Here is a 15,224-nt window from a genome sequence, read left to right on the forward strand (position 1 = left end):
CGGTGACCTTGTTGCTCTTTCCAACTGCCTGAAAGGGGTTGTAGTGAGGTGAGTGTCGGTCTCTTTTCCTGAGTAAGAAGCGATAGAATAAAGGAAACAGTCTCAAATTGCACCAGGGAAGGTTTAGATTGGAGAGTAGGAAAAATTCTTCCACGGAAAGGGTTATCAAGCATCAGAATGGGTTGTCCAGGGAAGTGGTTGAGTCACCATCCCTGGAGGTATTTAAAAGATGTGTAGATGTGGCGCTTAGGGACATGGTTTGGTGGTGGACTTAGTAGTGTTAGGTTTACGGTTGGACTCGATGATCTTCAAGGTCTTTTTCCAATCTAAAAATGATTCTGTGATCCTGTGACTCTATCTTCTCCCCTGCATCTGTTAAGCAGAAGGGAATGAGTTGCGTTACGCTGCCAAATACCTCATTCTCCATCTGTCCTTTACCAGAAATTCATCACACTTGCTTATTTACTTCGAATTTTCTGTTCAGTGCTTCATATCACCCTTGGGTAAGGGAGCAGTGTGGAGCTTGGTGACCCAGCTTCTCAGCTCTGGACAAGGGCACCAAGCACGTTTTGGTCCTCTCTCTTCTAACTGTGTGGTGTTCCCCCTCGCAGTTCCCCGCCGGATAAGAAGAACGGCTCCTCACCCACCACCCTTCTGAAAAGCCACTTCCATCTCAGGAAGAAAAACTCTTCACGGGGGAAGCCTTCCACGCCGCTGAAACGTTCCTCGCCCAAGGGTCTGGTGCAGATCACCAAGCACCGGCTCTGCAGGCTGCCGGCCACCAGGATGCAAGTCTCCACCAAAGAAGGTAGGAACAGCCATCCCAAGGGGCGACAGTGCTCTCTGACTGTGTGCCGGCAAAGCTGTGCCAAGGGGGGGCTCTTGGATTTGGAAATGGGTTACCAGGTCCTCCAGGAGGTGAATCTGCTGTTGTTGGTCCCGGAGCAAACACTGAGGAGCAGCAGTTTGGCTGGAGTAAGACTTCTGCCTTACCCCAGAGCTGTCTTGTGCTCTGTCGTCTCCAGACAGGGCCGTTTTAAAGCTGCTTCTTGCTTTTCATGTGGTTTGGCTGGACTTGCAGGCATCTCAAATAGGAAGGTGATCGAGGAAGGAAGAGCATGGCAGAGGCAGTAATACATCTGTAAGACTAATCTCTCTTTTTGCACCAGGCAAAAGCTTGTGCATGTCATGGGATACTCCTCTAGCAACTACAGACCTCCCTAATGCACCTGTATCCCAGTGCTGTGTCAGCAGGTGTCTAGATTTTGTATGTAATTTGCTTAAAATAGCAATAATTAGAGGAATATCGGATCCATTGTGTTTGTAGACAGGGAGTTTGCCTCCATGGCCTGGTGCTTGTCAGAGCAGAAATTGGCTTCTTGGGGCTTGGAGAGCCGCTCTTACATCTGTGTGAAACGGTGGTGTGACGTTTCTGGCTCAAAACCTGGCTCTGCTATTCAGTGGTGATGTGATCGTGGACGTGTAGCGTTGCTCCCCTGGGGTTTAGTTTTCTCAACTGTATTTGAAGCACGTTTTGCTCGTGTGCCTGCGCTGCGCTCGTTCACGGCTGGCAGGGTGGCCAGCGACGCTGCGGGTAAGCATCGCTGGAGTTTGGGGGGGCTGTTTGGGTCACGACGTAGCTGTGATCTCCCTCTAAAAGCAAAGCCGTCGAGCTGTTTTTTTTTTTTTCAGGAAGGCAATTCTGCGGTTTCCTGCTCTGCTCTTAAACTAGCGAGTTTCCACATGTGAATATGGTTATTTTGCATTCAGACAAATAGCTGCGTTGAGGTGTTGCGGTGTTTTGATGGTGTAAGAAGCGACCTGTGGCTCCCCCAAAACAAGGACTGAGAGAAGCAGCCTTGAAGGAAGCATAAATGAGGGCGAGAGACGAGATTTGGTAAAGAAAAGGGATGGCGGGGGAGCGGAGGCTCTCCGAGCTGAGGAATGTCTCAAACACTTGCAAGTAACAAAACTCAAATCATGGGGTGGATAGCGTGGAGGCTGGAGCTGATAAGGCTGCCCAGATAGCGCAGGATGCGGCTGGAGGAGGGGACCCTGTGGAGACAGGACAGTTCTGCTCTGGTGCAGCCTGTAAAGTTTCAAGGGCCATCTGTCTGGTGAATGATTTTTGCTTCATTATCCACGAAATTCATGTGGAAGTTGGTGTCTTGTTAATGAAGATTAACAAGGTCATGATAGTTACATCATCCCAGGAAGTGCCTTACTCCTCCCCATACATGTGATACGTAGATTTGTAGGTTGACTTAGGAGAGGGACCCAAGGAAAGTGTGGATAAATTGAGGGGAGGCAAGGATAACAGAAGGGAAGCGAAGTGAAAAAGACGGGTGCATCCTCGAGCCCTCGTTGGCAAGACAAACTCAGGAACCCGGGCTGGTGATCTCTGTTTCTATCCCCATCTCTGTCTCTCTTTTTCCCCCTTTCCTGCTTATCATTAAGTAACAAAAGGCATACCATACTGCTTGCTGTAATTTGTTATATACTTAGCCAATTATCATGGATCCAGTTCATACATTGTAGGAAATTAATAAATGTTTATGTGTGGACTTTGAGACTTGTCTCAGCGTTGTCTAATCCATTGGGGATTTACAAATTTAACTTGCTTGCTTCCCTCTTTTGAGCAGGACATGGCAGATGGCTGAAAAGATGAGAAGGGCGCTTGCAGCTCAGGAAAGGGAAAAGCTTTTTTGTGTGAGGAGAAGAAAAAGATTTTTCTCTTCATATGTGTGTTTGAAGAGGGGCCTGGAGGGATGGAGGGGACGCTGGGAGGAGAATTTTGGATCTGGTGCTTTAGGAGGCAGGATGTGACTCGTGGGAGAGGCAGGGGAGAATAAGATCTGTGCAGTTGCGTTGATGGGCCAGCCTGCAAGCAGTTGCCTGGCTTTGGGGCTGAGCCTTCCTCCATTTAAGCAAACCCTTTGGAGTCTGGAGAGGCGCGAAGGCTGCGCCTCCAGACGCTGTGGTGGAAGCTTCCGTGCAGCGCGTGACCGGTTGGAGGTCTCGGTCAGACTTGCACTGTGGTTGCTCTTCTGTGATCTCTGAAACCAGAGGTGGTGGATGTAGCACTTGACTGGATCCAGCTGTGGTGGTGGTGGGGAGGTGAGAAGGTTTTTCTTCCTCGGGTGATGGGGATGTGTGAGATAGGGAATGCAGCCCTTCGGCCTCCCCAGAACTGCCCACAGCTTATTCTGGGGTGAAATTAGGACTCGGACCTCACAAACTGCTTGGTGGGGACCTTTCTCTTGTGTGGCATGTCTAGTATGCATCACTGAATAAATCTTTATTGCTGTGAAGCTCCTTTTTAAAGAACTTGCTGTGCTTGCTGAGAGCCTGAGATGAGAGCTGTGCTGTAGGCTCTGGAGATACGAAGCGATTTGGGGTTGCAACAGCATTTTACATATGAGGAAATTGAGACGCTGCTGGTTACAGGGCTATAAACTGTTTGGGTGATCCAGGAACAGACCCGAGGTTAAACCAGATCCTTGTTCTCCATTTAGCTCCGTGTTTACACCTGGGTTGAGAGACCTTGTTGTAGTTTGCTCAGCTGTGTGTGTCATTGAGGAGGTCCCAGCACTGAAGCTGCTGCCTTGGGAAGGTTCCTAGCACCCATGGGAGCTCGCTTGACTTGGCAAACATCTTTTTATAATATGTCAGTAAAAACATGTGCCCAACCAAATGAAGATTCGCATAGGTTAAGAACATACAAAAGGGATCAACATATTCTGCTCCCTCTGGGAGCGTGACTGGCAGCTGCCAAAAGCCCATGTCTTTTGGGAACGTCTTTTGAATCCTTGTTCTGTGACTGAAGGTAATGTTCTCATACTGAAAAGATTTTTGATCTTAAACTACGCGAGGCTGAAAAGACATAGATAGAAATATGGTTGTGCTCCCGGCTTTGTTCAAAGTAAAGTTCACAAATAAATAAGTTTAGAGGAATTAGGAAAAAAATGGAATATAGATTTGGAAGTGACTTTGGGATTGCATGTAGTTCATTCCCCTGTCTGAAAGTGGATCAAATTATCAAACTGTTCCTTGCCAAGCCTAGCACAGACAAAACTCTGGTTTATGAGAGTTGTGAGTTGAAGTAACTTATATTATTTTCCAGCTTTCATCTGTGCACCTTTCAGTCTTAGCTCAGACGTGTGGAAGCTAGTATCTGCTTTAATAAAACCTGGTGACTGTGCCTCGTGGCTTCTTTTCTTTGAAAACTGCAGTACCTGCTGTAAAAATGTGTCTCGATTTGGTTCTTAAAATGACTAAAAGCAAAAGGAAATGGCCTGCCTGCCTTTTCCCATATTTATATGTGTGTGCACATGTGAGACTACTCTCCCTCACTTCATAAATGCCACAAATCCTTCTTTTCCCCGTGCCTCGCTGTGCTGGTAGGAGGACGGACACCGATGCCTCAAAGAATTTAAAATGCTTCCACACCATAATTATGAAACAGCTTCTAAATTTCTTTCTTGCTTTCTGCAGTGGAGAGGAATTATAGTCCGGTAAACGAGCCATTATTTGGATTGGAAAACAGACTGGCAAGTGGCACTGGGATCCATTCACCTGGAGCTCTGGAGGGACTCCTTAGGCTGCCTTTCTCCTCCCCAGGGAGGAGGGTACAAGGTTGTTTTTGCTGCTGCTTTGTCCAGCCTCACTGCAGAACTGAATTAAATACATCCTTCTGCCAGGAGGACCTTGCGTAGTCGAGATCCCTTGCTGGGTATGTTTTCTGCTGACGTAGTGACTGTGAGAGCTTGGCTGCGTGTCCTCTTCCCGGAGAGGTTTTCTAAGATGCGTCACAACGATGTAAGTTTGACAGTTCTTGTCTTTTCTCTACTGCACCTACAGGCTTTCCCCTCGCTGCTGCGGGGACATCAAGTGCTAAATGCTGATACTGGACGGGTAGGTGGTTGCTGGTAATCTAACCTCTGTTGTACCATCACCTTAGGGGATCCCAAAGGACTTGGGTTGCTCCTTCCTGCGCCGTCGGCAGCTTTGTGAGGCACTTGCTGAGCGATGCACGGCTGCTTCGCTTCTCCAGTTAGCAGAGAAATTCAAGCGAGAGTCTTGACCGCTTTAAAATTGTCCAATGAATTTTGGCAGGGGTAGCACTGCTCGCTGGGCATCTGGTTGTGGCTGGGGACTAGCAAGGCGCCTGCCTGCCACGTTCCTGCCTTTACCTTCCTCTTGGCAGCAGCAGCCTTGCCTGAAGCATGAAGGTTGAGCAACTTAAGTCCAGCAGATCTTGACCCTTCCTGCTTACCTTCAAAAGGAGCCTGTGGATTTGGCTCCTTTGATTAGAATTGAGTTCATGGGTTTGAATTCTTTATGCCTTAAGGCTTTTCTTTGAGAGGGTTCAATCCTAGGCAATGTATTTGCAGCCTAATGCGTTGAAATATTTGTGCTGGATTTCTACAGCTTTTGAATTATTGCTGGACTGTTCCTAGGTGTGCTAGGATGTGTTTGTTTTGTTTTGTTTTCCCCCCCGCATGGGAGATGTGTAGTTTAGTACAAAAAGATTTAGATGCTGGATGGGGCAGGGATGTTTTCAAGGCAACATCCTAAGGTCTGTTGAGAGAGCCTAGTGAGTGACAGGGCTTGGTACAGCTTGGATATCACTCATGTTTGGTGCCTCTAAACATATAATTATGTATATAGTAGTAGGTGTCTGGTTTCACAGCAGTCTTATAGCAAGCTGGGAATAAGTGAAGGCTGGTGAGTTCAATTCCTGGCTCTCAGGTTGTCTGAGGTTTTGGGAGCGTTGTTTTTATTTCTCCTTGCTCGTGCAGAGTGGGGTTATTAATCCGTTGGTGGAGTTCTGAGTCTTGCCATTTGTCGCAAGACAAGTGCGAGGGAAGTAGATGGGGTGCAGAGATGCTGCTGGGAGCTTCTGGGAGCAGAGTGGGGCGGTGAGACTGATGTCAAGTCTCTGTCTTGATGCTGAAGCAGCACCCGTTGCTTCTCTTGCTGGGAGCAGACCGGTGACAGTCCTGGCCCAGCTGAGTGATTTACCTCTGATTAGTTTGTCGTCTTGAGTCCGGACGGGCACAGCCCAGCTAACAAACTGATTAAAAAGATGGACGGTTGATGCCGGGCTCGTGATCCCGCTGGATGAATGTGCTGGAGCCTGGATCTGATGGGCGCTCGTGCCGTGTGTGGTGAGCGAGCGTTCAGCGTGCCGAGATCCCGTGTTGGACACAAAGAGTGTACGTGTCAGGGCTGAGGACGGAAGGGCGGCTGGGAGGAACGTGCCCTACTTTGTGCACTGCAGCGTCAGTGCAAAAAAGCTGGGGCAGCCCCTTCCTTCCCTCTGTTGTGACACAGTTTGCTTGTTTGTCCTGTTAAACAGGCTTTTGGGATAGGTGGCACGAGCTCCGTGGTGCATACCGACAGCATTGGTCCTGCCTTTCCCAAGGGTGTAATGCAAAGGCCTGTCCGTCTCCTGGCTCTCCAATTCCCTTTTTGGACCCAAATGGACCTGTTTGATCTCATGCAGTGGGGCAGCTCTCCCAGCCACTGCTGAGAATTGGTTTCAGACTGGTGTTTCCTGATGGCCTGTGTTCAGAGGCGCTTGCTTCGGCGGGAATCACCGTGTTTTCATTTAAGGTTCAGTGATTGTACTAGAGAGAAAATGGAAAGTGGTAAACTGGTAGCAGTTCTCTTGGGATTATTTGGGCTGCTCTCGTGAGGAGTGTTGTACCTGCAGCTGTTACCAGTTAACTCCAAAACACTCATTTGATTAAGAGGAACGTTTTAATAACCGCTCAGAAATTGGGGTGTGTCCTAAACTGAAGTTGCTCTGATGGGACGGTAGAGCGGCGAAGCATTTCTAGTGCAGTTAGTGGTCTGTTCCTCCAGGTATTTTAACGCTGGGCTTGTGCTGGGGCAGAACACGTGTGTAGGAGGAGCTCGAGTGCTTGACCAAAACACAGCGGGATAGAAAATGTTCTGTCACTCTGCAGAGCCAAAATAATGTTGATAAAACAGCTTTTAGATGTTGGACTTCTCGATCGCTTAGTCCTTACTATTAATGTGCCATTAATATTAAAGAGCTCCTTTTTTTTTTTTTTTCCCTCCCCCTTTCTTCTCATTTAACTACTTAGGCTCTTTTTGGAGGGAATTTGGAGGTAATAGCTTTGCTGGGAGTTGTGACTCCGCTCAGGTAACACGCCCCTGCTTTGGGGATGGTTGTGAGCCTGATGAAGCCACTGGCCTTCCTCTTCTTGGAACTGGCTTCAGGATTTCCGCACGGGGTCTGCTTCATTCGGCACCTGCATATTTCAGACTTCTGTCTAAATGTCAGCCTTCATATATACGTTTATCTATAGAGTGGCAGATCAGGCTGTCTCGCTTGCCTCTGGTGTTGACAAGATGGTTTGGATCTGAATCAGGGATCTGGTACAAGAGGAGTAAAGGGCAGCAGTTGCTTTTCTCCTTATCCAGGGAAAAGCTGGAGAACCAAGAAGGATCATCAGGCAGCTGAATGTGGTCCTCAGGCCACTGATGCCCCTCTGTTGCATAGAAATAATACAGCCTGTTCGAACGTAAGCTGAAGTTAACTGTGTGATTTCTATTTCTTTTTTTCTTCAAACATACGTATATTTACTTTTTTTCAAATGACTCGCCATAATTGGAAGTGCTTTTACAGCCTGAACTTTAAATTCCCCTGTACGCTGTGTGGGAGTCACACTGGGGAGGTTGCTGGGCTCTGCCCTCATCCTGCAAACCCTTTTTGGATGCAAGAAGCAAGGGGAGGCCAGCTGGTAATTAAGATGTGAGTGAAGTTTCTGTGGATCACAATTCCCCCAACCATTTTTTTTTTTTTTTTTTTGGCATCTGAACCAAAGGATTTGATTTGGAGAATAAATACTGGGCTCCTGTTCTGTCATTTGCCGAGTAACTTCCCTGCCAATAAGGGCATGTTGTAATTATGTTGTCTAAATGGCAAATGTCTGTCCTGAATTGGCTTTCTGTTGTTTATTTGTTACAGCAAATAGCCAATATAATAAAATCGGGGTGTGTACGTTGGGACAACACCACTTTTGGCCGTGTGCTGTCCGATTAGCTTGGGCAGCCTTTATCTGCTTTCTCCAAACTGGACATGGGGTTATTCCCAAAAGTGCAGGGCTCTGATGTCTTTATCACCAGTTTTAAGGGAAAAATATCAACTTCTAAGTGAGGTTTGACTGAGCCGGATGTGATGGCAGAGGTGTGTGCCCACTCCTGTACTACCCGTCCCGGGCCAGCAGTGCGGATGTGGGAATCCCCCTCTCTTCCAACAGCCTTTTATTCCCAGATTTAGCTGGTCGCCTGTTTGCCATCTTGCAGGATGAGACCCTTTTTCATCAAAAACAAGAGTCGAGAGACAGGTGAGCGCTTGCACTCGTGAACCTTTCCTCACCCTCACAGAAAAATCAATGCTGTTGCCCTCCTTGGCTGCCGCAGCTCTTGTGCGACACCGCTGTGCTGGTAAAATGCTCTGGCATTCAGGGCGACAGCTCTGTCGTTTCTTATCCCTCTGGCTTTTTTTTTTTCTCTAGGAAAAACTGCAAGTCCTTAAAATTAAGGCTTTTTTTTTTTTTTTTTTGTGTTTTGTTTTAAAAAGAATTTCTTTTGATGTTAAAGACGTGGCAGCTTTATGGACGGGGGAAGCCGGGTCATGCCTGTTCGCCGCGTGTCCGGCACGAGAGCGACGGCTGTGCGGTACGCTCCGACAAGTAGGAGAATTGGGGATTTCGGGGAGTCTCTCGTGCTGCCCTTCCTTCCCCGCAGCCCTGCAGAGGGCACTCGTGCCCCTCGCATCTCCCCGGTCCACCTTTTTCTGGTTATTGATGGCCTAATTTCGTCTTTATGTGAAAGAAAGCAGATATCAAGTAATTTGCAGCAATAACCTGCTAATGCTGGGCCAGTATCAAAACTCCCATGTTCATTTCAAGTGGCAGATAAAACACTAATATATAATTATCCTTGCAAATTGGATTGTTTTAAATAACCAAAAGGCTATGGCCAGGAGAAAACTATCCCATTTCCCTTGAGTTACTATTGCAGTGTAATTGCTGCGTTCAATCAATTTCCTTGGCATTAGAAATTCCATCACAATCAACATTAAGCTTTATTCATTGTGATGGCTAAGAGCCGGGCCATTTCTCCTCTTTTTCTTAACTGGCAAAATTAATCAGGGAAAAGATTTTAAACATTTACCCGTGCGAAAGAGGTCAGCTCTGCCACTATATTGCTCAGCAGATAAGGGGGCTAATAAAAAGAAAATTGAATTACTAATGATCGCCAGGAACAGAGTATATAAAACCTGGCAATCGCCCGGTTCAGGAAAAAGGAGAATCAATTTTCTTCGGACAAGGTGCGCTCATTTTTTATTTTGGCGCGTATTATCAGCAATTTAATTTGAAAGCGCATAAACAGGAGGAAACAGTTAGAAAATAATGAGCCTGAAGGTGTAAAATGCTGCAGGATATATGCTGTACACAATTTATTTGGCACAACAGATAATCACTTTAATTGAATTCAAAACTGCATTGTTCAGCAGCAGTGTGGGCTGCCCGCCTCGCCCGGGGGGATTACAGGATATTACAAAGATGCCGGCGAGAGGCTCCTCGGTGTCTTTTTTTCCCCTCTGTAACGTCCCCTTCCAGGCAGGACTTCTCAGCCGTGTGCCGGGGCTTGCTTAGGCACAGTCACAGCTGGCTGAAAGGAGAAGATGGAGAAAGCGAGAGGCAGATTTCCCTAGGGACCCTTCCTTCTCGTATGGCTGTGTATATTTCTTTCTTAAATAATTTGGCGGTTGCGCCGGGGTTGATGGTTCGGTGTGAGATCCTCACGTAAGCGTGCTGCGCGGAAGCCGGGCAGGTCGTCGTCTGCTTCAGCGGAACTTACTGCGCTGTGGCCCAACTGAACCTCCCGAGTTGTAAAACCTCACTGCCTCCTCCTGCTTGTAGCGATCTCTCCTGGTCTGCGTATGAAACTAGTGGTTTTTTTTTTTTTTTTTTGTAGTAGTAGCTTTTGGATTACGCCTGGGAGAGACGCTTCTGCCGCTGCAGGTCAGCGCGATTGCCACGCGAGGAGCTGCGCCGCGAGGGAGGGTCTCGCCGGCTGTGCCGTGGAGGTTCAGCCTTTAATTTCTTTTGTTCTTTCGGGGAGCCCAGCGGTCTTATTGCCGGGGTGGGAACAATACGGTCACTCAGCACTTTGCCTGTTCAGAGCTCGTTGCAGGCGTTAACTAACGCAGTGGTGGCTTGGCGCGGTGGCACGGGAGGGGCCGCGTTGCCGTCTCTGCTGTACACGTGCCTTGGTGGAGGAAGCCAAATAGATGAGGAGCAGCAACCTGTTTTTGGCCGTGCAAATCCGTGGCTAGAGCAAGAGTAAATTTTGAGCCTTTTCCGTTGTCGCCTCCGCTACATGAACAGCTAGGAGACTAGTTTTTTTTTTTTTTTTTTTTTTTTGTGGTTTCCCCCTTTAAAATATTCCTTTCCTGCTTATCTTTGCCTTTCTCATGCTCCAGATTGAGATTAGCCAGTGGGTCGTGTTACTGCCTTCCTGCTTGTCCTCTGTTGCCACCACCAGCATCGAAGCTGGCTTCTGCGAATGTGCTGAATAGAAGGAAATCCTGTTTGTATTTGCTTCTTTCCAGAGAGAAATTCCGTCAGGATTCATAAGACCCGCTTCACCCCGCCACCTGCAGAAGACTTTCTACAACTTTCATTGCAGTCTGAGTGACGGTCACCTTCCAAAAAAAATTCCCTAAGCCCTAATTTCTCTTTCTGCTTGCTCAGTAAGGCGAGCCGTGCGGCACGAGGGTGTTGGGATGGGCAAGGGGCTCTCGCTCGGAAAAAGGCTGGCGGCAGAAGTGGAAGGAGCTGGTTTGCATTACTCGTGCCCAGGCGAGTGCAGAAAGTAAACGGGGCGTAAATGGTGAGGAGTAAGTTATGGCTGGCATCCGAATGCTCAGCTGCTGTTAATTTTATTGACACTGGGTGTTTGTATCCCTCTGGCAGCTTTGAAAATCTCAGCGATGGATTTTATACCCTCTATTTTTTTTTTTTTAATTTTTTTTTCTTCTGAAGGCCAATCAGTAAATATGGGGAGATTCCTGTTGGGGCACTGTAGTTTATTTGTTTGTTTATTTTTGCGAAGCTGTATTTCTTTGTTTTTTTTTTTTGTTTTTTGTTTTTTTTTTTTGTTTGTTTCGTTCTTTTCAGTGAATTGCACAAGGTGTTGCTGCTGTTTGAGGTGACATCTCAGATCACGTTACCGATGAATTAAGGTGGCGCGATGCCTCTGTTACGTCTTAGTAGAAGGAGGCAGAGGTGGCAATCCCTGCCCTTGAAGGAAGCCCTCGTGTCACGCACGGCACAGCTCGGGACCCTTTGGAGTTCATCACATCTTTTCTCCTCTGCCCCATCATTAGTCTCATCTTTCTGAGCAGGTCCTTCCTAGCTTATCCCAACCCCTCGCAGGTTCACCGCTCGGGGCCAGCAAGGCTAACGGCATTACGCCGTCCTAACGTAGGTTTGACCTTGCCCATAAATCATTACGTTGTCAGGTCTCTCTTCTCGTTTTTGCTGGCTTGTCCTTGGGAGCCAGGGGGGGAGTGTGGCTGGCGAAGTGGCTGCTCGCTCCTTCGCGGTAATTGAGAAAAGTTCACATACTTGGCTTTTTGCCGGCACCGGTTACGTCAGTGTTCGTAAGTAACGGTTTTGAGTTTCTGGCTTTACTTGGCATTTACAGGTGACTCGTCCCAAGCTGCAAGAGGAGCTGCAGGCAGCCAGCAAGCGGGGATTCTGTTTTCAGAGCCCTCTTTTTTAAAAATAACAAGCCGCTTCGAGCGAGGGAAGCCAGCCTTGCTAAACGAGGAGGCGTCACCATGTAGACAACCTTCTCCCCAGCGTTCAGCTCGAGCGCTCCAGCGTTTGGGTTTGGAGTCAGGGAAACCAGTGACCGTGGTAGCGGGGGGGAAACACCCAGACCGAAATCAGAGCTGTGAGCTGAAGGTGATAGCCTGCTTCTAGATAAAGATGAGTGCGAGGTACAACTCCCGCGGGTGTGAGACCTGTGGGTGGACTCCTGCCCAGGGTAAAGGTGTGGACCAAGCGATGAGGATCCTGGGGAAACAGCAGGCGATGGCTTTATAAAACCACTCTTCTCTTGATGTAGAGCTGCTTTCAATTATTCTTCGCTACCGTGTCCGCTCTTTCTCCCTTTTCCCGCCGAATTCAAACTGCGTGCTCAAGTTAATGTTGAAAATCCCCTCCCAATACCTGCCTCCCCTATTTCAGAGACTTTCCCCGTACCCGTGTGCAGTGCCAGCTACCATCTGATTGTGAAATTCTGTTAGTAGCAAGCAGCTCTTTGGGGAATAGTCTATTTATATACTAATAGGAAAAATATTTGGCTTTGGTGGGGGGGATGCATGACATCCTTTCATTGGCTATGACCCTTGATATTTTCAAGTCCACGGGGGGCTTTTCTAAGAATTCAAACCTTTCAGGGATGGCACAGTGCGGAACAAAAATAGAAAAGGGAGAAAGGAAAAAAAAAAAAATAGAAAAGAGAGCAGTAGGTCTTAGCACAGCGGTATGCACTTCTCGCTTGTCCTCCGGGGGCTCGCGTCGTGCCACTTCATGGCGAGTGCCTGTAACCTGTTACTCCAAATAGCACATCCTCAGATCAGGGTGGCAAAGGGTGATTTTGGTCATCGGTGTTTTCTTGTTGAGTGCTGGGTGTCTCTCCTTGCTGTTATTTTTACGGCGAAGCTAGTGTTTATTGCTGGAAGGACAGAGAGTTGATAAAAAGAGTCTATGTTTATAGCTTGTGCTACTAAAGAATAGTGTCTGGACGCTGTTGTGCTGACTTTACGAATGTGTAACGTGTGATTTCTGTGCTGTTCAGGATATTTTTTGGTGTTTGGAGCGGTTCGACGCCGCAAACCTTGCTTGTAATTTTGAGCTGGGTTAGTCCCTCGCTTGTCCCTAGCGAGCGCTCGCGCGAACGGGTTCGTCTTCATGTGGATGCTCAGGCTGCGTAGCGAAGCTTTTGAAAGAATTTTCAACCTGTCTGGCTCTCCCTGCTGCTCTGAATTGTGCTGGATTTCAGTGCTGATGTCTCTTATCCCCTTGGTTGTCTTTTCTTAGGCTCTTAAAGTAAAAATAAAAATAAAAGTGGGCATTTAAGGCACTTAAATATGAATGCCTCTGTAACCTGAAGCTTGACAGTGAGTCTCTCTTCCCCTTTTTATTTCCTTCTTTTGCTATTTTCTTCCACCTAGTACACAAACTGACTGAAGGTATCCCCAGCACAGTCACAGTTGAAATTACTGATGCTTCCCGTGCTGTGAACCGCTGCCTGCGCGGATGAGCCGAGCACCTTCCGCAGCGCTGTCAGGACTCCCCAAATCCCACCCCAGCAGATGCTCGGCTCCCTGTAAAACCTGGGTAGGTTTCTCTGTTCTGCTTTTTGCTTCCCATTCTTCTCCAAATCCCTATTTACAAGTCTTTATTTATTTATTTTTTTTTTAAATTTTCTTTTGCAAACGCATCCCGCTTGATTTTTTTTTTTTTTTTTTTTTTTTTTTCCTAGTACCAACTCACACGCTTCGTACAGCGATTCCTTTCCGTTGCTGCTGTGTTAGAAGCCGTTCATTCGAGGACTTGCCTGTTCACTTTGTGTGCTCTGCAAAGCGATATAAATGAGTAATACCCCTCAGAATATGTAGCAGATGCCTAAGTGCACCTGGGGTAAGTGCTTTGTGGACTCGACAACATCTCACGAGTCCTACAAAACTCTGCTGTTGCAGCAGCTTTTGCGGTTTTGAGTTTCTGCTTTCGTCTAAGGGATGGGGAAACACATTTGCCTCAGTTGTCAACGGGAATTTTGCTATTGCCCTCGGGAAATTCGAGTTCGAGGAACGTTTCTTCCTCCCTTATGCCTCTGTATAATTGCCATGTGTGTGGTTTTCAGCAGACTTCTATTTCTGATTGCGCTTCGGGTTGTTTTGAATAGTGTCAAGGAAGGGTGTTGTGTGGGTGTATAGACAGGGCTGGTGAACCGTGGGTCCGGATCTGTGCTCAAAACTGATCCTACGTGTTATTAGTCCTTAAACCTGCCCTCAGGGGCTCCCCAGTGGAAAAGGGCATGAGCATATTTGGAGCCTTGGCGTGGGCTATTAGCTCCCGCGTCGGTCGCGATGGTGAAGCACGTGCTATTGCTCACTGCACTGGCAAATGTCCTGGGACATCTTGTCCTTGGGTGGACCACAGGGTGCCCGGGCAAGCGTGTGTCCGTGGGTGGGACCTGCCATGCAACTTCATTTTTTTTTTTTTTTTTCCTTGAAGAACCTCCCCCAAACTTGTGAGGTCTCTTCAGTAAAAAGAACAAGTTGGTGTGTGTGTGTGTGTCAGCACCCCGTTTGTAGCCTGGGTAAAAAGCAAAGAGCTCTCTTGGAGGAAAAAAAAAAAAAAAATTAGTTAACTGCTGAGGTTATTGAAATGTGCAACACTGCTGTGTAACGAATGGCGTCTGGTTGGAGGAGGGAAGCACCCACATTTTGTGGAGAAGCAAGGGAAGGTCCAGCTCAGAAAGCACGCTGAGGAGGTCCAGCCTGTCTTCACTGGAGGGGCTGTAGAGCTCCGTGTGCCACAGGATGCTCTGATCCATCTCCTGGTAGCCCCAACTGAGGTTTTTGGGGTGACGAGGACACACTTGAGTCAAAGAGCCCAGCTAGAACAGCTTCAAATGCTGCTTTTTGAAACAAACAAACAAAACGATGATGATCAACTCTTTTCTTTTGAAGAAGCTGTTTGAAGAAGAGACCAACCTCTCGCCCAAACGGTGTATTTTTCTTGGCTGGGTCGTGGTGATTGGGTTGATTGGTGAGCTCAATCTAGCGATGATGACTTTGAAATGGTTTCTTTGCAAGGCAGTTGTTTGCTTGGTTATTAGGAAGGCAAGGTGCTCATTGTGGAAGTATCCGTTATCACGAGAGAAATCTAAAGCTATTTTGATAGGGTAAAACAAGTTCACCAGATACCACTCTATATATGTGTATATGCGTTTTTAAAATAAGATTACTATCTCAACGTTAACCGGGGCATTTTACAGTGCTCCCCTTCTGTGAGCTTTTGTGATCCATCATTTCCCTGCTAGCGTGCTGTAGTGGCTGTTAGATTTTACTACACCAAACACTGTAAAAGGGCATTAGA

At 47.5% G+C, this 15,224-nt stretch overlaps 1 protein-coding gene across 1 annotated transcript in view; it reads left to right on the forward strand.

Annotated features, from left to right (window-relative positions):
• The window catches only part of LOC104361328 (zinc finger CCCH domain-containing protein 3), a 70,941-nt gene that overhangs the window by 5,201 nt on the left and 50,516 nt on the right, over positions 1–15,224 (forward strand). The window contains exons 3-5 of the mRNA XM_042786213.1: positions 612–808; positions 13,292–13,457; positions 13,603–13,760. Coding sequence (XP_042642147.1) covers positions 612–808; positions 13,292–13,380 — 286 coding nt within the window. The 3' untranslated portion in view covers positions 13,381–13,457; positions 13,603–13,760. The remainder of the gene's footprint in view (positions 1–611; positions 809–13,291; positions 13,458–13,602; positions 13,761–15,224) is intronic.

Source organism: Tyto alba, unplaced genomic scaffold (assembly GCF_018691265.1).
Source record: "Tyto alba isolate M040663 unplaced genomic scaffold, T.alba_DEE_v4.0 Super-Scaffold_9, whole genome shotgun sequence".
Classification (NCBI taxonomy): domain Eukaryota; kingdom Metazoa; phylum Chordata; class Aves; order Strigiformes; family Tytonidae; genus Tyto; species Tyto alba.